This window comes from Panthera leo, chromosome C2 (assembly GCF_018350215.1).
Source record: "Panthera leo isolate Ple1 chromosome C2, P.leo_Ple1_pat1.1, whole genome shotgun sequence".
NCBI lineage: Eukaryota > Metazoa > Chordata > Mammalia > Carnivora > Felidae > Panthera > Panthera leo.
The window spans coordinates 52,426,607-52,450,610 of NC_056687.1; the positions used below are offsets into that span (position 1 = coordinate 52,426,607).

General features: G+C 35.9%; 1 protein-coding gene across 2 annotated transcripts in view; it reads left to right on the top strand.

Moving 5' to 3' along the window:
* Nucleotides 1–24,004, top strand: part of ALCAM (activated leukocyte cell adhesion molecule) — a 210,143-nt gene that overhangs the window by 181,706 nt on the left and 4,433 nt on the right. The window contains exons 9-14 of one of the 2 annotated variants that reach the window (XM_042955955.1): nucleotides 2,583–2,695; nucleotides 4,935–5,070; nucleotides 5,178–5,311; nucleotides 7,971–8,103; nucleotides 9,940–9,978; nucleotides 10,271–10,388. In XM_042955955.1, the coding sequence (XP_042811889.1) occupies nucleotides 2,583–2,695; nucleotides 4,935–5,070; nucleotides 5,178–5,311; nucleotides 7,971–8,103; nucleotides 9,940–9,978; nucleotides 10,271–10,388 (673 nt within the window). The remainder of the gene's footprint in view (nucleotides 1–2,582; nucleotides 2,696–4,934; nucleotides 5,071–5,177; nucleotides 5,312–7,970; nucleotides 8,104–9,939; nucleotides 9,979–10,270; nucleotides 10,389–24,004) is intronic. The other variant, XM_042955956.1, reaches the window with a different exon arrangement.

Below are 24,004 nucleotides of genomic sequence, written 5' to 3' on the forward strand. Positions count from 1 at the left end.
TGTTTGCCATCAGAAGCTGGTTAGAAAGAAAGCAGTGACCTTAGGATAACAACAATGCTACTTTTTCTCTGGGGACCAGTCAGTCCTGGGACCATTTATCCAGCCTGTTCCATGACTACCCATCCCCCAAAAGAAATGAAGTGAGAGAACATAACCAGCAGATAGAACTGCCTATAAAATAACTCCCTGATATCATTGTCCATGAGATCTGTGGGCCAATACCAATAATCCAGTGCTTGGAGATGGTACAGTAAGCTTAAATTTAAGAGACCCTAAAAGGAAAGAGCCCTTATTTGTGTTACTTGTAGATCAGCAGGGATGGATAGATAACAGAGTGATAAGGCAAAAGACTTGGGTGCAGCCACATTGTAGCTCAATGATCAACTGTGATAAAGAAAAAAATAAAATAAACAAAAGTATGTAACAACTTAATTGGATTTCACTGCATTTAATTGGATTGAAATGATTTTCGGTTTTGAAAGGTCGACTATCACATTGGGCTTTAAGGACTGTATTTCTCTTTAACTACAAATAAAACAAGATTTTACTCTGAATTACATGAAATGAAAACATAAAAATCCTATTTTTTGGTCCATTTATCCTTGATTGTTGTTTGTTGTCTGAAAACAAGATTTGTCTCCTTTGCATAGATGACTAAAGGGAGTATGGATAGAGAGGCAGCAAGCCACGCTTGCACATGTTTGCAGAAGGTCGTCAGGGCTTCCCGCCCACAGATCCATAGTTGCTGATGAAACATCTACTATTCCTCTGCCGATTCATGCACAGATATAGTCCTCATCAGAACTTCCAAAGTCCATCATCATCCTTTAAAATCACTTCTCTTACCTCCTCACCGGCAAGTTAACTGTCCGACCAGTAAAAGCTTCTAACTCTCCCTGAATAGGATGTTCATCTAAGTGTAATTGACTCAAACTTTCTGAGGAAACTCCACTTTTCTCTGTGACAATGCATATTTTAATATTAATGAGAAACGGCGAAAGCATGCTTCTTTCTTTCATTCAGTAATTGTGTTTCAGAGCCTACCATGTAGCAGACATTGTGGATACTCAGTAACAACTCAAGGAATGGCTCCTACCTTCACAGTTCTTACAATCTTTATGTATTTTTTATCTCTTTAAAGTTTATTTATTTTGAGAGAGAGGGAAAGAGAGAGAATCCCAAGCAGGCTCCATGCTGTCAGCGCGGAGCTTGACACAGTGCTCAATCCTATGAACCACAGATCACGACCTGAGCCAAAATCCAGAGTTGGACACTTAACCCACTGAGGCACCCCAATAGTTCTTACACCCTAACAGGAAAAACAAGTATTAAAAAGGATGTTACAATCAATGAACTTAAGTTATAACATGTGTAAAACCAAGGAAAAGCACAGGGTGCAATAGGAAATCCCCACTGCCATAGAATAAAGTCTCAACTCTTAGCAAGGTAAGCACAGTCCTTTAGGGTCTGGCTTCTACTAATTATATAGGTTTATCTTTCATGTGTTATAATCATTCATAGTAGATTACTCACCACTATTAAAGCTGCCATACACCCTCAGCTCTTTGCCTTTGTTTATGTGGTAGGAGTTTCCCTGTTTCTCCATTTATCAAAGCCCTTCTCAACAGTCAGGGACCACAAGCAGACACTGCCTCCTATACAAGGCCTTTATCAGTGGTTTGAAACCCAGTTTGGCTCTGTTCTCTACACTCCTATAAGTCTTTGCTTGTACCTCCATTTGTAGCCCTTCCTTTAGTTTTTCAACAAATATTCATTGAGCTGCTGCTGTATTAGAGTCACATAGTTGAGTGCGTATTACTTCTACCTCAAAAATTGTAAATTGTAAGCTTCTATTCATTTCTGTATCTCCTGTCAGAGCTTGAAACATAGTAGCTGCACAATAAATGTTTGTTCTATTGAATTAAATTTTCCTCATACAGATCATACTGTGATAGTAAGATTTTATAGAAATTACTTTCCATCTGAAAGATTATGCCTACTTAGATGTTTTTATACTGTATTTTAAAAATGATACCTGCCAAGAATGTACCTAACAACTGATCTTATTTAAAATTTCAACTGCCTGAGAAATGGAATAGAATTTTTTAAAAATCTACTATAGTCAATTCCCTCTGAAGAAACAGACTACCTCATGGTTTTTCACATTATCACCTGCTGTCTAAATATACTTGATTTTCTCCTGGCATGGCTTATCAACTCTTTTTATAGTATTTACCTAGTCATCATCTTTCGTTTCTTCCAGAAGTGATTTAAGAAATATTTTTCTTAAGGTGATAGACCCCAGGGGAATACTTATATGCAGTCAAAACATCAGTCATGTTAACTCCAAATAAATGCATAATCAAGTAGATTGACCATTCACATGTCCAAACTGGTCTCAAAGCTGGCTTGAAATACTGGACTTATTATGCTACAGTTCAGTTATTTTGGTCACATAAATCAGTTCTGAATTTTGACTACAGTTAGAAGGACTTTTTTTCTTTCATCTTTTCTTCTCAAAAATATTTTGAATATCTTCCTTTCCTGGAGTTTGCATTTCAAGCAGATTTTTTGCTTCACAGATTTGGATTTGTCCTTAAACCCAAGTGGGGAAGTGACCAAGCAGATTGGTGATGCCTTGCCTGTGTCATGCACGATATCTGCTAGTAGGAATGCAACTGTGGTATGGATGAAAGTAAGTATGATTCCTTGGTACTGTTACACTGTTTGGACTGACTCCTTTTTGGATTCTTTTGCATTTTATATGACATCTAAATATGTATATCCATGGGTAATATGTTTATACGCCCACACTCATGCTCTTTCTCTACATTATAATAATATAATGATGTCATAATCAAATTTTAGAGGTACTCAACAACACTATGGCATCCATAATTGGTTGTCTGAACTTTACCTTGGGACATTGATTTGTGTGTATCTACTAATTCTACACATACACACATGCTCACAGACACACACATGTATGCAGTTACATGCTGTAGAGCTTAACAATTTTCAGTGTGTTTTAAGCCACATTATTCTCACAAGACCCCTATGAAATATGCAGACATTTATTATATCCTCATGTTATTCATAAAGAAGCTGGTGTGAGAGAAATCAGAAAGGTCTCAAGTGACAGAGTTAGATTCCAATTCAGGCCTCACTGGGTACAGTAAATGCTGTGCTTCTGATCACCCAATGTTCAGCTTCTCTGCTGAAACTGATCTTAAGTGTCTGAATGTGAGTTCATTGAATTAGTAGCTCCTTGAAGGTAGGGATCTCTTTTCATCCCTGGGCCATAGTAGATCACAGTGGAACTTGGTCAGTATTTCCTGAGTGAGTGCTTATATTCTTGTAATTGTCTGAAATGTAAGCAATTACTGGGAACCTAATCACTGTTCTTTTTAGAGTGTCATAGTAGGATTGGTAATTGGTAACTTGAGACAAGGTTATCACCAGAGGGAAAGATGGTAACTATAATCCCACCAGGAAATCATTGGCTAGTATATCTAAACATCCAGTGCATGTGTTGACAAACACATACAAACCATTTCACATAGGAGTTGACAAGAATTGTCTTTATAAAAAAATATATTGTTAGAATTTCTCCTTGCTGAAAATATACATTATTTTGTATCGATTTTTTTAAATTTTTTAAACATTTATTTATTATTGAGAGACAGAGAGAGACAGAGAATGAACAGGGGAGGGGCAGAGAGAGGGGGACACACAGTATCCGAAGCAGGCTCCAGGCTCTGAGCTGTCAGCATAGAGCCTGACACGGGACTCGAATCCACAAACCATGAGATTGTGACCTGAGCCAAAGTCAGGTGCTTAACCAACTGAGCCACCCAGGCACCCCTTGTATTGCTTTTTGATCTCTTTTAACACTAGATCCCCTGTGACTTGTTTTTTTCTTGTAAAGCTCACCTTTGTATTTTATTTTCTTTTAGCCTCCTCACTCTTCTTGTGTTCATTCAGATAATTAAAATGTCACTCTGTAGACTGCATATTTAATAGGATGTATTTGTAGTCGTTGATGGTCAAAGGACTAGACAAATTCTAGGCAACTAGACTACTCAGCAATCATATGAGCACTCATAGTTTGTTTTACTACAGGACTAGAGAAACTAAATTTACTTGGCTAAACCAGTTTCTACATCTGCAGATGCAGTCACTGTTGTTAACTGAATGCCTAATGTCAATAGGGCTGATCAAGATTACCTGGCCATTGATTAGTTGATGAGGAGTGGAGAAAAATTCACAGTGGGGAAAGACCACATGATTTTAAGATTGTGTTTAGTTTTCTGCTTAAGAGAATTTCTATTACTGGTAATAATAGAATTGTTTTCTGTATATCAAGTGATTTTTTAAATTAAATGCTATTTCATTTGTTCATAGAAATTAGGATAGTAAGCTGTTATTAATGGTTTCTTTAAAAAGCATTTTGTCATGATTGTCATGGCACTGCAATGCATCCCATGTCTTGAGAAAATGACATTTCTAGCATTTATGCCTATCATTGATAACATAGTGTGGGTCTCCAGGGTCTTTCAATACTAGTTCATCTACATTTACTACAAGGGGTAGCTGTTATTAATTGGGAACTTTCCTGAAAGTTCTTATTACTTATATAATTAAGTCCTCACAATTCAGTATGGTAAGATTATTATCCTACTTCAATAATAAGGAAACTGAGTCTTAGAAGTGTATGAATTTGTTCCAAATTATAAATTCAGTAAATAAGACAGTGAAATAAAACTTAATCTGTAAAACTACAAAGGAAAAGGGAAATCTATTTTTGAAAGCATCTGAAGTTAAGAAAAAGGAACTTGCCTTTTCTTTAGACCCAGAAGAATAATTTTAGGCTCCATGATTATCTAATAAATACATGTGGACCATATGAAGTAATTAACTTCTTATTTAATCAGGATAACATCAGGCTTCGATCTAGCCCATCATTTTCTAGTCTCCATTATCAGGACGCTGGAAACTATGTCTGTGAAACTGCTCTGCAGGAGGTGGAAGGCCTAAAGAAAAGAGAGTCGTTGACACTGATCGTAGAAGGTAATAAATACTGGCACACCAATTCAAAATTTTCTTTGAGAATTTGGTATCTAGTTTCTCTTAAGAGCTCTGTTCAACATCTTACTTTAATTGTAATGATATTGCAGGAAAACCTCAAATCAAAATGACAAAGAAAACTGATCCCAGTGGACTGTCTAAAACAATAATCTGCCATGTGGAAGGTTTTCCGAAGCCAGCTATACAGTGGACAATTACTGGCAGTGGAAGCGTCATAAACCAAGCAAGTATTTGTCTTCTTGTTATGTGCTGTACTTGGTATGATGTGGGGTTTTACTGAAGTACCTAAACTGTAGGCTAGCTTGTTAGCAACATGAAATTTGCAGTATATTCTCAGAGGAAGCTTTTGCTAACTTCCTAATTTTTCCGAAGGAAAGAACATGGCTCAAAGAGAAATTTTAAATCCCAGGGCCATGGAGAAGGGAAGAATCATTATGTTGTGGTCAGTATCTGTTTTTAAAAGAATGTAAACTGAGTGCTGTTCCATGGTCATTAATTTCTGAAACTTGGGTGATTAAAACATTAAGGTATACACTTTTCTGCATCATAAACTTACACATCTGAGTATAAGTGGCCTCCATTACTTTGCTTACTTATGCACGTTAAGGTATATTTCTTCTTAAAACTGGGCCCTGAGGGGTGGTGAAGAACACAGTCACCATTTGTAAACATATGGTCTAATTTGTGTATGCCAAGGCTAGGGCCAGAATAAGGCTGGCTAAATAGATAGTGTCTCTCTAGGATGTTTCCTTCTGAACAAAAGTAGACATAAAGCAAACTTTAATATTTGTACCTTTGTCAGGACATTTTAATAATAGCAAAGGGCTAATAACTTATGGACACTACCAATAATTTTCTGTTTGACAGAAATAATAATAATAATAGAATCTGACCTGTCACTAGGGGTTCAGTACTGTCATCCCATTAAATTGCTAGTCTGCTTGGGTTACTGACATACTTGTTCATTCCATTTTCTCTACGGTAGTTTTCATGGCCCTGTTCTTAGTGGAGTCAGTTAAAGACTCTTTAGGAACACCCAGCAGTGCCATTTGATTATCTGAATCTTCTGTGCTGCCTTCTTCCCAGCTTTGGACACAATTGAAATCCGAGAAGGCATTCATAAAGCAGAGTTGCATTTAGTTTTAAGTTAAAATTTCCACTCTTTCTCTGCCATGGAAGTTGGGCTGCTGGTCCAGCTTATACAACATAATTTTGCAGAGCAAGGTGAATTTTGGCTCTTTTACCTGTGAGTGATGCATATGTATTTGCATAACTCCAAGTATGGAAGGTCCCCAAAGGAGTGGACATACTTGAAGCAAATGACTCCTGATTTGATTGGGTGTGATGGGGACACACAAGGCAGCATACATGAGGAAGGCAAAATGTCTCTAGACACTTTGACTCTAAGGAAATTCAGTTTTTTTATTTCAGAAAAAGAAACAAGAAACACCAGAATTGCTGACAGCGTACAGATCTATGTTTTTTTTAGCATCAAAAATGACTGTTTTCTGTTCTATTATTTTTGTTTCTAGTTCAATTCAGTGATAATTATAGCAAAAAAAAAAAAAACACCTTTATATACTGGAAAATAGAAAAATAAGCACACAACAGATACTTGATGAACAGATAGAAAGATTTAAAAGGCCACCCTTGAAATGAATAAATACATTTTACAGAGATAAAACAAAAGCAAAGACTCAGTGAGAAAGTCATGTGAGAAATACTAGTGGGAAGTGGAAAAGTAGCATGTGAACTTACTATAAGGATAAAAATAACAATGCCATTCTTCATTGTCAAGGAGAAGGATTGATTCTGGCCCACTAGGTGATATGTTATTTTTCTTGTTCTGGATTTGTGCTGATCCATCCATAATCTTTTATTTGTTCCCTGCTCAGTCACGTGGTGAATCTATTATTTTATAACTACTGATGCCTCTAACCACTCCTGTCCCAGGGACTAGATAATCTCCCTAAGCAAGAGACTATCCTATGACCTCAAGGCTCTTACAGTATAGTTGGAGGAAGCAAAGAACAATGTAGGACATGGTGGCATAACACAACTCAGAAAAGAGTCCAAGTACATATTTGCTTTAATCCAGTTGGCCCTTGGAGCCAAGTCCTGGGAAAGAGATTAAAGTGAATTGTCTCGGAGCAACTGGGTGGCTCAGTCAGTGGTGCACACGACTTTTGATCTCAGGTTTGTAAATTCAAGCCCCATGCTGGGTGTAGAGATTGCTTAAAAAAATAAAAAATACAAATAAAGTGAATTATCTCTTATTTTTGGAGGAATTGAATTGCAATGATTGTCCTCATTAACGCCTCACAAAAAACAAATGAACTTACCAGTCACTGAAAAAGAACCCATTCTGTATTTAGCTCAGGAAACAAGAAAAAATAGTTTGATTTTCCCATGAGCAAATCATACATATGTAAGTACTTAGATATAATGTTGAAGATAAAGGAATTAACCCCTGAAGTTAAAAACAATGACATAATTTACAAATAAAAATTAAATTCTTAAATGTATTAAGAGAAAACCAGTGATTAGATCATTGCTGATTAATCATTTTGAGACAAGTACTATCACGCCAAAGTACTAACTAGCCTGAGAATCTCGAAAAAACAGAGTTTAATTAATTTAATAATTACAATAAAAGAATAAACAGAATAGAAGAATAAACAGAAATTTGATTTTGGATCCACTAATCTTTCCTTCCCTGCTGTAGATAGAAACCTGAATTGGCCTTTTATCGTTGACCTTATACATATCCTTGAACACCAGATAGCACTACAAAGCACCTCTCCTGGTTCACTCAGTATTACTCTTTTCCATGTGTTTAATCCCTTTATACTTCTAAGTTCATCTTCCTTCTTCTTTTCCAGACAGAGGAATCTCCTTATATAAATGGCAGGTATTATAGTAAAATTATCATTTCCCCCGAAGAGAATGTTACATTAACTTGCACAGCAGAAAACCAGCTGGAGAGAACAGTAAACTCCTTGAATGTCTCTGCTAGTGAGTATTTCATTTATGGCATTAAAAAAGTAAGAAAATTTGAAGTTATTCTTCATTAGTTTAAAATCTTCAATTCCATCTTCCTGTACTGCATTATGGTAAGTTTTATTTATTTATTTTGCATTTGGTGTCATCATCATAGGCTCTTTTCTTTTTTCTTTTCCCAGTGTCCATCCTTGTACTATCCTTGTCTTGACAGTTAAATCATTTCATGTTTTATCGGTCCAGAGACCTTATCTTGTCCAGGTATACTTCCCAAGAGCAACAGAGGATAAGAACTGAGTTGTTCTTTTTTAATCCGTGTTTTGTGTTCCGAATAGAGATAATTCAAAGACTATCTGAAAACACCTTTTAACAGTTTTAATTTTGGTAAAATTTTAATTCCCTTTAATCTATTACTTTACATTCCAATTCTTTGAGGTATTTATCCCACCTTTATTTTGAATAGGAATGCCACATGCTTAGTCATTTAGCAAACTGATAGAAAACCGATACTTGAATTTATGAAATCCAGCTTCCAAAGTTGATGCTTTTGAAGATGATATTTGAGTCATGACTACAAATTAGATCAATGCAATTATCTTAGAAAAGTGAAAAAATCTGACATGTTGAGCAACTTCTTCTGAAAACAATTTTCACTTAATTTGAAATTATCTATCATCTTCAATTTTGTCGTTGTTTCTATCACCGGTCAACATTAAGTCAGGACCAGCCTGGAATGAGGCTTGGTTCTGGACAGGATGCTAACTGACCTTCCAGACCTTTATTTTTCACTCAGTTGGAATCCTGTATGTGACATGAGCCAGGATAGGGATATACTGACTAGGAATTAGCTGGAGCTAGGAAAAAATAATTGTGTAGAGATAATGGGCCTTAACAGAATATGACGGAAATATAAAAAAGCCTGATGGATTGACAGGACAAAAGAACCAAACAAATTTAACTCTAAAATAGGTGCATTGACTTCTCAAAATTCAATTTAGCAAGTATTGATTTGTCCAACCTACAAAAAGAACTTATCCTTTCTTCCTGAACACAAGTTTCTCTTTTATTCCAACCCATTGAATAGCAGTTTCTAGACCTTGCAGTGGCTTGATGAACATTTAATACAGTTGTTTTCAATTTCACTGAGCACCTCCTAAAATTCCAATATAGTATATATGAGGACGGTCTGGGAATCTGCATTTTAACAAATGTCACTGGAGGTTCTGATGCAGGCCCATGCACATAGAAGAATATTTAAGTAGTTTAATATTAGATGATAATCCAGCACATCAGCAATTCTTAAAATGGGCCAGGAGCATGGTGCTATCAGAGTCATTTGGAGGGCTTCTGCAAACATCACATGGGATACCTCTTTGTCTCTGAAACATCCCTAGTTTTAACCTCTGCCCCCACCACTGTGAGAACATAGCTAATGACAAGTCCCTGACACTAGAGGATAAAAATGAATTCTCCACCGAGGCAGGAAAAGTTGAGAAACACTGCATTGTGATATATGGCAACTTGTTTCTCTTAAGGAAAAAAAAGCCCTATTAAAAGGTGGTAAATAGTGGAGAAATTAATACGGATTTCAGATTAACACTAAAGCTTGTCAGTTGTGAAATTTTCTATGGTAGATTAATACCTTCGCAGTTTTAACGACTCTCCTTAAAACAAGATTAATTTCTTTGTAGGGAAGTTCACGCTCTATTAAATGTAAATTTTTTTCTACCCTTAGCTGTAGAATAGATATTTTATCTTTGAGTATTATTACATCATACTATAATGGTAAAGGTGACTTTCATATATCAACAAATTTTGTTTTTAATTTCATATTAACATTTTTCATTTCAGTAAGTATTCCAGAGCACGATGAGGCAGACGAGATAAGTGGTAGGTACTATGCTGCCGACTCTTCTTCCTTGACTATCAGCTCAAGATTTATGAAGTGTCATTGTATAAGTAATTTCTTAGCTGCCACAATTTTGACTTGAATTAAAATAGCAAATGAGACCAGATAGCAAGAATGCTAAAACTTTTATCTTTTAAAAACACAAGTTTGCATGTTACTCATAGTAGTAGTAAGCCTTAATTATTCTTAATAAGAAATAATAGCCAGATTGACTTCTTTTCAGAAATCCTTGGCGGTGTCTGTAATTGCATGGACTTTTCTTCTCTGTTGTAGATGAAAACAGAGAAAAGGTGAATGACCAGGCAAAACTAATTGTGGGAATCGTAGTTGGTCTCCTCCTCGCTGCCCTGGTTGCTGGCGTTGTCTACTGGCTGTATATGAAGAAATCAAAGTAAGTTATGGAAAAACTAACGTCCCTGGGGAGAAAATGCAGTGTGTCAATGATGCTAACGTCAGCTGGGTGTACAATTTCTGTAACAGGAAAGGCATGTACCCCAAATCGGGCTGATGGTGTTTTGCTTTCAGCTCACAGTGACTGCTTTGTCAGCATCGGGGAATTCGCTTGGGGTGTGATTTCACAGGTGTCCCCTTATTTTTCTCAGTCAATCGTCTAAATTCAGTGCTGGTGTGTGTGGGGGGCAGGGGCGGTGGGTATTAAAAAGCACATGCTGCTAAAAAAGTCGGCCATTCTAAGCCATTTGGCTGAGGTTGGTAGAGAGGAATTAAAAATGGTTAGTACAGGGGTACTGGGTGTCTTAGTCGGTTAAGCGTCCAACTTAGGCTCAGGTCATGATCTCATGGTTCATGGGTTCAAGCCCCTCATTGGGCTCTGCACTGACAGCTCAGAGCCTGGAGCCTGCTTCAGATTCTGTGTCTCCCTCTCTCTCTCTGGCCATCTCCTGCTTGTTCTCCCTCCCTCCCTTTCTCTCTCTCAAAAATAAATAAATGAACATTTTAAAAAATGGTTAGTACATCCTGTGGGAATGGCCAGGTGTCTGCAGTGACAGTTCTGGCCAGCAGTGAAACTGCTGGTGAGATAGTATTATCTTGTCACTTCTCCCCTATTCTAGTTAAGTCACTTAGGTCCATAAAAGGATCTAACTCAGGAAAAAAAAAAAATCATCATTTTTTTTTTGTCTGTAATTTAAAAAGAAAATTAAAGTACCAAGACTACTTAAAAAATTATTTAGGTTAAAAATTATTACTCATAAAATAATCCAGTTAGAACCAACTTTACAAATGATCTAATAGTGGTTTATAATGCAAATCCGATTAACCAATGAAGATTCTTCACATACACACACGCCTAATACTCCTCATCACCCCAGCCTTGGCCCCAGATTCAGATGTGGAAGGGCAGAGATGGGGTTCTAGAGTTTTGCGTTTTTAGTTTCATTAGTGATTCTGTCGCATACCGTTGGTTTCATACATGAGGAAATTGATTTTTGCAAGGGGGGTGTGTATAGCTAGTGGCAGCTTCGGACTTAGTTTTCTATTTTCTTGATGTCTGATATAACCCCTTTCAACAACTCAGGTAAGTTAACTTAAAAGAAAATGAAAAGAAAAAGCAGACTTAACTAAGACCCATGATGTTACCTTGTAAAGAAAGCAATTTTGGTGAAGCAATATTCCAATGGAGCTGCCATCAAAGAGAGGCAATAGCTTAGAAATCTTTAAAGTCACATAATATAAGCCTGTATTGAGTTCTGTTTTGATCCTGCAGCTCATCTCTGAAGCAAATACTATTATTATTCGTATTTCACATTTGAAAGAATTAAGGCAGAGAATAGTTTTAAATTACTTGCTTAAGGTTACAGTTTGTAAGGGCTGGAATTGTATTTGGTTTAAGACAGAGCTGTTTTAGCATCTTTGTGCTTAATTACTAGGTCTTATTGTCTATCACCATGCCTTACTTTTTCCATGGTTTGGGATTTGTTTTTGTTTTTGTTTTTGTTTGGTTTGGTTTTGGTTTTTTGGTTTGTTTTCATCATGTATGTTCCTGGTATGTGTTATAGTTGTACTCGTTCACTCTCACGTAGGGGCACAGTCCCTTTTGATCTTGGCACCTCACTCCTCAATCTTGAGCAGTCCCACTATCACTTGGTAACAAATGTATTCTTTTTGTCAGTGTACGTTTTACCTGCCAACACTTTATGTGGGTTTGTGCCTGTGGTTTCTATGGAAAATTTAGAAGATGGCCTGTTCCCTGTGCATGAAAGGAAACGCAAACTGTTGCTCAGAGACAATATCTAATAAAAAATTCTTCTATCTGTAGAGGTTTCTTGATGGTCAAAATCCTATTCTCCCTTTATAATTCACTATAAAGTATTCACAAACCTCACAGCTTGGACTCTGGAGTATTTCCCTTTTATTTACTTCAGATTTCTGATGCATTCCAATGTAATTTTATTTCTTAAAAGAATAAAAATGAAATTTCTCTGTATCCTGGAACTGAGCTGAAAAATAAACGGCAGTTCTCTACATTATGACAAAATAAATGCTGAATTTTTGGAGCTCCCCCAATGTTTTTAATCATCCTATTCTAATTGCCAGGATCTCATTAGACCCCATTTATTTTTCCATGAATAAAAAAATTATGTGTGTAGGATTTTTTTTTATTGTTACTTCATTGGCTATTATCATGGTGACCGAAAATTAAAATCATGGATAAATAAATTCTGGACACTTGGCCTCATAGTGTCTTTAGGTTAAGGGTTAAGACTTCATGAATTTCCTTTAAAGTGCCTCATTAAATTAAGAGCAGATTTTACCATCTGACTTGAACATTTGTCTAAATAACTGTTATTTAATTGAAAAGTACATCAACTTTGCCAGAGTTATTATTATTGGTAATCAAAGTAATAAATTGCAATTCTCATCCCAAGCATCAGAGCATTTTTATGAAGAATTGTGGAACTATTCAGATTTGCTAAGTATTTTGCATTCCTGATTACTTATTCCTTGCTAGTGCCCTCTGAGATAAGCCAGCATTTTTGCAACATGAGTCATTGTTAATCCTTGTGTCCAGAGTAAGTTGCACATTCATAATAAGAGCTTTCAAGTTAAGAATTGCTACATCATTTTGGGCTGTACTATACTCTCTTTCTTTCTTCTTTTCTATATAATAATTTCGACTTTACAAATCACTACAAGGGTTTCATTGCTGTCATCAGCTAATTCATCACCATTTTACATGGGTCTGAGAGATTTTTAATAAACATATAGTCCAGAGCTTTTCCCCAGATATATAACCCTATGTTTACCATTTTGAAAAATAATACCATCAATAATGTTGCAAGTCACCATTATGGCAAACACTTTGAACAAAGATTACAAGTTAGACATCTTATTTAAAAGTCTCAGTTACACATTTCCCAGAGCAGGAAGGTTTAAGCGGCATTTAGAAGTTCTTTGCATTGGCAATTTTAAAAGTCAGTGGAGAAAGAGGAGAGAAGCAATCTTTCATGCCCAAGTAGAACTTAAGAGTACATTTGTTAACATGCCTAGTGGCCACTTAGCTAACATGCATTCCCCATTCCATTAGTATGAGCTGCATATATTCGTATCTATTTCAAATATGAAGAATTGCAACAAGAAATGCTTAGCAGTCATGCTTGGCATTGTGATCTGGTATATTCATTGTAGAGTAAGGACTCACGGTGATTCCTCTGCTGCTTTAAATCATATGATTTCTCATTACAAGTTATTTTCCTTAAGTTGGATGTTTTTTAATAATGAAAATGGATGACTGGTCATTTCCCATGTATATAGAGAATTAATTCATAGTACTACGCAAAAAGCATTAATTGACTAACTTCATTTCTAGCTGTCTAACAGATAGGAGAATATTAAAGAAATAGAGGCTATTCAATTATTATTTTTTATTGGGGTGCCTGGGTGGCTCGGTTGAACATATGATTTCAGCTCAGTCATGATCTCACAGTTCATGAGTTCAAGCCCGCTGTCAGCATGGAGCCTACTTTGGATCCTCTCTTCCCCTCTCTCACTGCCTCTCCTCCACTTGCATTCTCTCAAAAATAATAAATAAACATTAACAAATTATTATATTTTATTATTTTCTCCATTTCTCTTAATTCTGTCCTCTGAACGTTGTTTTTAGCTCCTCAAAGTTAAATGTTACTCTTTGAGTTCCAAATCCTCTCTTGCATATCTTGGAGTACAATAACTAATGAAAAATTAAAAGCCAAAGATAAAGGAAAAATAGAAAGGCAGCATAATGTAACCACTAACTTATTCAGGCATTTATTAAAACCATAATTTCCAGGTTGGTTGCATTTAAGAGACCCCTGACCACCATACTTCTTATCACTAAACTGCGAGTAAGCATTAACCAGACATTTGTAATCTCAAAATACACATTGTGTGAATCTTGGAAACTTAACAAGCAATTTATCTTTTGCAACTGTGGAACTCATGACTATTTTCATGAAGTTTTTCTGTAATATGTAGACAAGCTGTAAGTCTAAAAATCACAAATATCTTGTCAGTTCTGCCTTGTGTAATGCTATATTATTCCACTACTGCCTCAGAAAAAAAAAAAAAAAAAAACAGAGACAGTCTTAAATTGGCAAAAAGACTAAAGAAGACTTGCCTAAAACCCTGAAATTTTAAGAAACAATATTATTTGTTTCTTAACCATGCTATTAAGCCTTTCTAAAATGTTTCTCATTAGTATCTCTTGATGTGTAGAACAAGATCTTGTAAGAAACTTGATTTTAACTGAATTCTCTTTCCAATCAATACTCTAAAATCAAATGCATGTTCCCACGAGGGAAAACTGACCCCCTACTGAATAAATTGAGAAGATAGTGCTGGAGGACCATTTATAGCACATTTTTAATGACTTTCCTCATTTATTGCTATATAAGCACCTACTAGTCTTTTTTCTATTTATTTTTTTTAACTGAAATTCTCAACAATTTAATGAGTTAAATGCAGGTAACCCTATTTCACAGTGTCCAAGTCCTTGTGAAATTAACCTGCTCAAGGTAGTGCGTGCAGTATATTATTCCATATCCCCATGTAGTTTCAAGTATATTTTGCTGCTTCAAAACTTCTTTGGAATTAAAATTTATCTGACTTGGATTGGTTGCTGGCATTTAATATAGTGCGAGGGATGGGAAAGTGTGCTTTAAAATGCAGGCCTGACATGGCCTCTCTCCTTGTGTTATAAATTGGGCTAATCCTTGGACACCTAGGTGGGCCAGTTGGTTGAGAGCCCCCGACTCTTGATTTCGTCTCAGGTCATGATCCCATGGTGATGGGATGAAGCCCTGTGTCAGGCTGTATGTGGAGCCTGCTTCAGATTCTCTCTCTCTCTCTCTCTCTCTCTCTCTCTCTTCCTCTGCCCCTCCCCCTCTTTTCTCTCTCTCAAGAAAAGAAAAAAAAAAGAAATTGGGCTAATCCAAATATTGGTTTCTTTCCATAACCTAGCAGGCAGCCAGAAGAAGGGAGAAAAGAAAATGCCCCATTAGTCTATCAAACCATAAATAACAGTGGACTAGAGGGAAAATAAGATAATGTAGAAATGCTAGAGTCTTCATCCAGTCGATCAATCACAAGGTCATTGGCCATTCAAAGGGCAGAACCATCCATCCGTGACCCTGCTAGATATTACCTGAGATGTTTCCAGAGGAAAGGGCTTGCATCGAAATATAATGTTTTCAATTTTTAAAATCTTTTCTAGCTGTCTGTATATACACGTTTCATTTTTTTTAAATTTCAAATATGTTTTCTCTTCAAAAGTGAAGGGAAGCCTTGTTCCCTGAGCCAAGCTATGTGCTATACCAACATTACCCACCTTAAGGAAACATTTTGAACAGTAAGGCTGCAGGTGGCATCCTGTTTTTGTTGCATATTCAGAATTGTTACATTTATTTTAATTCTCTAATTGTTTATGTAATAGATGGTCCCCATATTCACTATTGGCCTAAACGAAAGGCCATTTTTTGAGATTTTTACTGAAGACTTAAGGATTTCCTATTTTAGCAGAGAGTTTCTTTAGTGAGTCTTAGAAATTCCTAAGGATATGAAGTTGGAAGTAGCAATAATAAGACGAACTATTTATTTTTCTTCTTTTCCTTCTTCAAACCCAGAAAATGCTGACAAGTCTTCTTCTGAGACACAGGGACTAGAGCCCTCCTATCCTCTAACTCTTTATTAAGCTTGGCCCAGGAGGAAACTCACTTTGCTGAGAGCTGTGACCAGGGAAGGAAGAAAAATAACTATTCTCTTGGATATGACCTTAATTGCCTGCACAGGTATCAATGGCCAGTTTGCTGAAAGAGGCAATTCCACACTCTCAGGGTCCCAGGCTTAAATGCCAGTAGCCTTAGTGCCATTCTGTGGGGTCTGCCAGGCATGCCAGAAATGAGAAATCGCAGAAAACGTCCCTCTACCTAGGAAGTTTTAACGATTACTCATGCTCCCTCTGAAAGAGTTTTCAAATTTGTTATACCTAAGTCTGCTTTTGAAAATCCTAAAATCTTATGAACTCTTCCATGTGCAAGTTATTTTAAATGGGTATTTTTTTGTTTTCCAAATGTGCAATTCTAGTGTAACATTTTATTTATCTTTTCATAATACCACCTCGCAAGATTGGGATGCATTGGTTAGGACTGCCACTCTCACCCTCCTTCACTTTGCCAAACTTCTTCATTCCCCACTAAATTATTTTTTTAATGCGGTCGTAGTTGACATACAACATTGGTTAATAAGGTGGACGACATATTGATTCGATACATTTATATATGGTGATAAGGTTACCACCAGAGTATTAGCTACCACCTCCATCATGTCACATAATTATCACCTCATTTTGTGGTGAGAACATTTAGGGTCTAATGTCTTAGCAACTCTGAAGTGTTAAAATGAAGGCACACTTAGTTGATACTACCATTCTACGTTCCCTACCTCCTTCAAAGGAGATCTCAAAACAAGTCTATAATACTGAGGGAAACCTCACCAAAAAAGTTGGAGAGTCTTCTCAAAAGTTATTTAAAAGCAGTTTGAACCCTTAATAGGCACTGCATTTATGGAAATGACACAGAATGAAGAGTTGAGACTTAAGTTTGAGCTCCCTTCTGCTACTTAGCGGCTATATGGCCATGGGCAGCAGCTCCATGACTCACGTCAGTTTGGTCAGCCTCTGTCACTGCTGAGGGCTTTGCTGTCCACTGTCACATTTACCCTCATATCTGCCCTGCGAGCAGATCCTGTTATTCCCTGTTTATAGGTGAGCAAGCATGCTTCAGAGGATGTATTTGTCCAAGCACTTGCAACTCAGACTTGACACATGAGGATGAGAATCCAGGCCCTCTGACCCTATGACCAAGACTTTACTCAGTCTCACAGATTAGTCTAGATGGTCACCTCGAGGGCTTCCTCCATGATTATTGCGATTCTATGATTTCAATGTTCTCTTAAAGTTACATAAAAGCTGAACAATGAAGAAAGTTTAAGGCAACCAATAATAATTTTGACCCAAGCACTCATTCTTCATAAATGCCTAAACTTGTCCTTCAAATCAATCGACTAGAGAATATTTTGCTAAAGAGAATGACTTAAATAAATTTTTCTAGGGTGTCTGGGTGACTCAGTTGGTTAAGCATCCAACTTTGGCTCAGGTTAAGCATCTGACTTTGGCTCACTGTTGTGAGTTCGAGCCCTGCATCGGGCTCTGTGACAACAGCTCGGAGCTTGGAGCCTGGAGCCTCCTTCAGATTCTGTGTGTCCCTCTTTCTCTGCCCTTCCCCTGCTCACACTCGGTCTCTCTCTCAAAAATAAATGAACATTAAAAAAAATTAATTTTTCCTCTTCCAGTAGTAGAGGTATTTATAACCTCTATAATTATTTCAAATCTCTGCTATTTTCCAAAATTAAAAAAGATACATCCATAAAGTTGTATTTATTTTTACTATATCATTTTAAAAACCAAGCCAAAGTAATCAGAATAATTTTTAAATGCTTTTCCTGCTAGGTAGAGTGGAGTCTCAGTAATACAAATGGAAAGATCAGTGATAAAATTTATGTAAATCTCATGTACATAAACACAATATATACCCCCTCCCCCACCAACCACACTATTGTTATTTCTATTTAGCACATTTCATGATGGTTAACACTTAGCATATTTGTATAACTGTGTAACATGGTGCATGGATGCTAAGACCCCTGGAGTTTGAATCCTGGCTTTGCTACTTAGTAGCTGTGTGATCACAAGCAATTTTATTAATCTCATTGTAATATCTGTACCACATTTAGAACAGTGCCTGGCACATTAAGGCATTATAAGGGTGTTAGCAGTTATAATTTTGGAGAGTGAGTTTAAGAAGGGAGATATTTGCTTTTCATTTACAGTTTCATTTTCATATATATATATATATATATATATATATATATATATATATTTTTTTTTTTTTTTTTTTTTTTTTTTTTTTTTTTGCTTTGTACACTTTAAAATAAGAAAAACAATTTGCTTTGTAAACTTTAAAATAAGAAAAACAATTTGTATGGGGTGCCTGGGTGGCTCAGTTGGTTAAGCATCTGACCCTTGATCTCAGCTTCAGGTCATGATCTCACAGTTCGTGGGATTGAACCCCAAGTCAGGCTGTGTGCTGACAGTGTAGAGCCTGCTGGGGAGTCTCTCCCTCCCTCTCTCTCTGCCCCTCTGCCACTCGAGGTCTCTCTCTTTCTCTCTCTCTCAAAAATAAGTAAACTTAAAAAAAAAATAAACAAAAAGCAATTCATTTGAAGTTACTCAACTCTAACTCTACAAACATTTTCTACAAATATTTCATGTTGCCTTTAACAACCCTTTTTTCAAACTGTGAACAGTGATCTTTGGCCTGATTTACCTGAACAAATACACTGAAAAATACTGTGATTTGCCCTGAGTAAAGCTTCCCTAGGGAAAATTCTAGTCACTCCCTTTTTCTTGATACCTCTTTCTTCTATTTGATGTAACTTGATGAAATCATCCCTAGACCAATATATCCACCTAGAAAGTAAATAGAAAGGGAAATAAAATGTTATGCAGTTTTTCACTGCACATATTCCCTGGTTCTTTCGGTCTCTGACTAGAGGCATATGCTTTAGCTTGTGGCTCTGTATGTTTTTATATTAAGGTAAAATTTGCTTACAATAAATGTGCCATTAAATGTTTTGATAAATGTAATACATCTTGTGACCATTACTCCAGTCACAGAATGGAGCATCCCATCACCCCAGAGTATTCCCTTGGACTCTCTTCCTGTTCAGCCCCACTATCCATGTTCCCTTAGGCAACCACTGTGCTGATTGTTATCACTAGAGATTACGTTTGTCTAGTCTGGAGCCTCATACAAGACGTACTCTTTTGTGCCTCGCTTTTTTCTTTTAACATAGTGTTCCTGAGATACATATATTAATGATTTGTTGAAATTACTGAGTAGTGTTCCATTGTCAGAATATGTCACATTATTTTAATCCATTCTCTTGTTTATGGACATTTGAATAGTTTCCAGTTCAGGCTATTATGAATAATATGGCTAAAAAAATCCTTATATAAGCATTTTTGTGAGTATTTGTTTTCACCATCTTGGGTTAATACCTAGAAATGGAATCGCTAGGTCATAGGGTAGATATTTTTCATAAGAAATTGCCAAACAGCTGTCCAAAATAGTTGTCCAATTCCCGCTTCCACCAGCTATGTATGAGAATTTTGGTTTTTCCACATTCTTGCCTAACTTTGGTATTGTCATTCTGTTTAATTTTAGCCATTCCAGGAAGTGTGAAATTATATCTAATTTTGGTTTTAACTTGCATTTCCCTGAGACCTAATGATTTTAAGCTCCGTGTACTTATTGGTCATTATCTTTTGTACAGTTACTATTCAGGTCTTTTACTTGTGATTTTACCGGTATTTGGGTGTGTGTGTGTGTGTGTGTGTGTGTGTGTGTGTGTGTGTGTGAGTGATTGATCTGTAAGAGTTCTTTACATGTTCTGTATAAAAGTCCTTTGTTATAGATATATTGTGACTTTTGTTCTAGTCTGTGACTTCTTTTCTTTTTTTCATGCTGTCTTTTAATGAGTGGAAGTTTTTAATTTTAATGAAGAGCAACTTATGAGTTTTTTTCCTATTATGCTTACTGCTTTCTGTGCCCATGGTACAAAATGTTTGCTTATCCCTAAATAGCAGAAATATTTTTCTATGTCTTTTTCTAGAAACTTTATACATTTAAGAATATGATATATCTAAGATTTTGTGTGTGATACAAGACAAAGTTGGCTTATTTGTTTGGTTGGTTTTGCTTTTGTTATATTTGTCAACTCATTCCAGCATCATATGTTAAAAAGATTTTCTTCTGGCCTTGGAACTTTTGTAGTAGTAATAGTGGTAATAAAAATAATGATAATAAAATGTAAGTCTTTCAACTTTGATGTTCTGCTTGTGTTAACAATCTTATTTCTTTCCATTTTCATATAGATTTTAGCAACTTGTTAATTTCTACCAAAAAAAATTTAAGAGCTTTGTGGGATTATGGTTGCTTTGAATTTATAGATAAATTTGGGTAGATTTGAATCTCAAATTTGACATCTCTTAGCCTTCCAATATGTGAATATCATTTTTCTCTCCATTTACTTTCCATTTTTTCTTAGCAATATATTTTTTTAAATTTTAATGTTATTTTTTGAGAGAGTGATAGTGAGCAGGGAGGGCCAGAGAGAGGGGGGGACTGAAAATCTGAAGCAGGCTCCAAGCTGTCTGCACAAAGCCCAATGTGGGACTGGAACCCACGAACTATGAGATCATGATGGGGCCAAAGTCGGATGCTCAACTGACTGAGCCACCCCAGCACCCCGCTTAGCAATATTTCATAACTTTTAATGTAGACATGGACATGTCTTATAAAATTTATTCTTATGTTTTATGTCTTTTGCAGCTATTATAAATGCAATTATTTTGCAATTTTATTTTCCATTTTTATATAAAAATATGATTATTTTGTTGTTGTTGAAATGTATACAGCCACCTTCCTACATTCACTTGTTAATTCTATTCGTTGTCTTGTGGATTCCTTAAGATTTCTATGTAAACAATCATTTCATCTGGAAATAGAGATAATTTTACTTCCTCCCTTCCCCTCTGTATGCTTTTTCTATTTCTTTTTCTTGCTCTGTTGCACTCATAGAGATCTCCAATACAATGTTGAATAGAACGGTTGAAATCTTTACATGTTCCCAATTTTAGGGAGGGAATTGTTCAATATTTGCCATTATGTATGATATTTGCTCTTTGTTTTTCATATATGCCTACCCAGAGTTAGCCAGACTGTGGGGCTAAGGTACGATTCTCCCAACTGCCAAATCTTCCCAGACTTCTGACCCCCAATGCAAGGAGTTAGTGTGCAAATACTGAGTTTAGAAGGAAGAGTCCACATAAGAACATCCTTGCTTGGGATACTAGTTCAAGTTGAGGGTTTCCCAAAACCACACTCAGGTTTGATCAATTGCTAGAAATACAGAGTTTTACTGGAACCTAATATACTCTCGTTTATGTTCATTACAAGTAATAGATATGTTGAAATTGGCCAAGGAAAAGAAATAGCGCAGAGTCTGGGAGAGTTCCAAATGTGAAGTTTCCTTTGTCTTCAGACATGTTACTCTACTGCCACTGATGTGTGGCAAAAGCATGGGCTATTGTCAATCTGAGAAGCTCGCTTGAGCTTTACTGTCCAGAGTTTTTATTAGGGCTTTGCTACACAGGCATTATTGATTGACTACGTGTCCATATGGTTTACCTCAATCTCCAGCCTCTCCCTTCCTCAGAAATCAGGCTGATACCACATAGCCGAAAGCCCTAAATCATATAGCTGTTCTTACAGGATGGCCAGCCCGCACCCTAAGACCATTGGATGTTGATGGCCATATGCTGAGACAACCTCTCAGCATAAACTATTCGATGCGATTGGAGATGCACCAGGAAAAAGAAAGCCACTCCTAGCACTTAGGATATCCTAACTATTTAGAGATTATCTCCCAAGAACTAACGACAAAGCCCAGACTTTTCTTTGGGCAAGGCCAAATTCCTTACTACACAATGCCCTTTAAGAGGCTGAAGAAATTTTTTAAATATTCCTAGATTACTGAGAGTGATATTCGTGATAATTTTCTATCACAGATTATCATTGAATTTTCTCAAATGCTCTTTTGACATCTACATTACATTACATCTGCATTTATATTATTTCTATAAAAAATCATATTGTTTTCCTATATTCTTTATTCTGATAAAATGGTAAATTATATTGATTGATTATTGAATATTAAGCTAGTCTTGCATTCCTGGAATAAAGCCTACTGTATTATATCATATTTTTTTATATATTGATGGATACTGTTTATCAACATTTTATTAAGAATTGTTTTGTTTACATTCATGAGGAATAGTGATCTGTGATTTTCTTTTCTTATAATGTCTCTGCTAAATTTTTGTACTAGGGTAATGTGAGCTTACTAGAATGAGTTGGAAAGGGTCCCATCCTCTTACTGAAATATGTTGTTATTTCCTTAAATATTTGATATAGTTCAGAGATAAAACCACCTGGGCCTGGAGTTTTCTTTATGAGAATTTGTTTTAAAACAAAAATTATGATTTCAGTTTCTTTAATAGACATAAGGTTGCTTCCTCTTGAATAATTGGTAAGCTTTTCAAGAAAAATGTCCATTTCATTTACATTGTTGACACTTTTGCAAAAAGTTACCCATAGAATTCTGATTCTGCAGTGATAACACTTTACTTTCTAATATTGTTAATTTGTATTTTATTCCTTTATCATGCTCAGTATTTTTAGAGAATTAATCAATTTTCTAATAATTTCAAATAACTTTCTTATTTGTTTTATTTTTATTTCTATTGCTTATTTTCAATTTTAATTCTTTTTGCTCTTAGGATTACTATTCTCTTTTCTTCTACTTTATTTAGAAAGTTATTCAACTTTCTCTTCTTTTTTTAATTTCATAAATGAATTAAAAATTTAGATCACTGCTGTTAGCCTTTCTTCTTTCATAACACAAGCATTTAAACTATGAATTTCACTCACAGCACTGAGTTAGCTGCATTCCACAAATTTCAGTATATTTTGTTTTCATATTCATTCAGTTAAAAATGTGTTTCAATTTTCTCTGTGGTTTCTTCTTTGGAGCCAGGTAGCTCAAACTGTGTTAAATTCCACACATTTCTCCTTGACTTCTGTTTTGTTAAGACAGCCTGCTCTGTAAGCTTTTAATCTTTTGAAATGCATTGAAAGTTATTCTTTCGGCCTTCCATGCAGCCATGCAGCATTACCTGGAGAGTGCTAGATGAGCATTTGAAGAAAACACTTTGGTGGTTGATGGGTACGGTGTTCTATAGCTGTATGTCAGATTAAGATAGATAACAGTTTGTTTAAATCTTCTTATCCTTACAGATTTTTTTTCAAATTATATAACATCACTTCACATGTAAGAGGGTTACAAGCCAGTACTTCCAGTACTAGAGCTAGCTCAGTGCTAGTAACTTCATCATGATTGTGCATACGGAATTTTGGTCCATTAATCCTACCAGCTACTGAGACAGGAGTATTAGATTCTCTAAATAAGGTTGTGTATTTGTCTGTTGATTTCTCCCTTTAATTCTGTCAGGTTTTGCTTTATGTTTTCATTAATTACATACACATACAATTGTCATGACTTCCTTGTGTATTGAAACTGTTGTAACTATGAAATGTCTCTCATTGGTGCTGTAATGTTCCTCGTGTTGAACTTTACATTGCCCCATATGAATACAGCTATAGTGCTTTCATACGCTTCCTGTTCACAGGTATATCTTTTTCTCTCCTTTTATTTTCAGTTTGTGATTTCTGTATAGTTAAAGTGCACCTCATGTATGGTAAAGGTGTTAAGACTATGACTCTCAGGCTGCTGTCTGATTTTGTAAAGAAAGGTTTTTGGTAGCACAGTCATGCC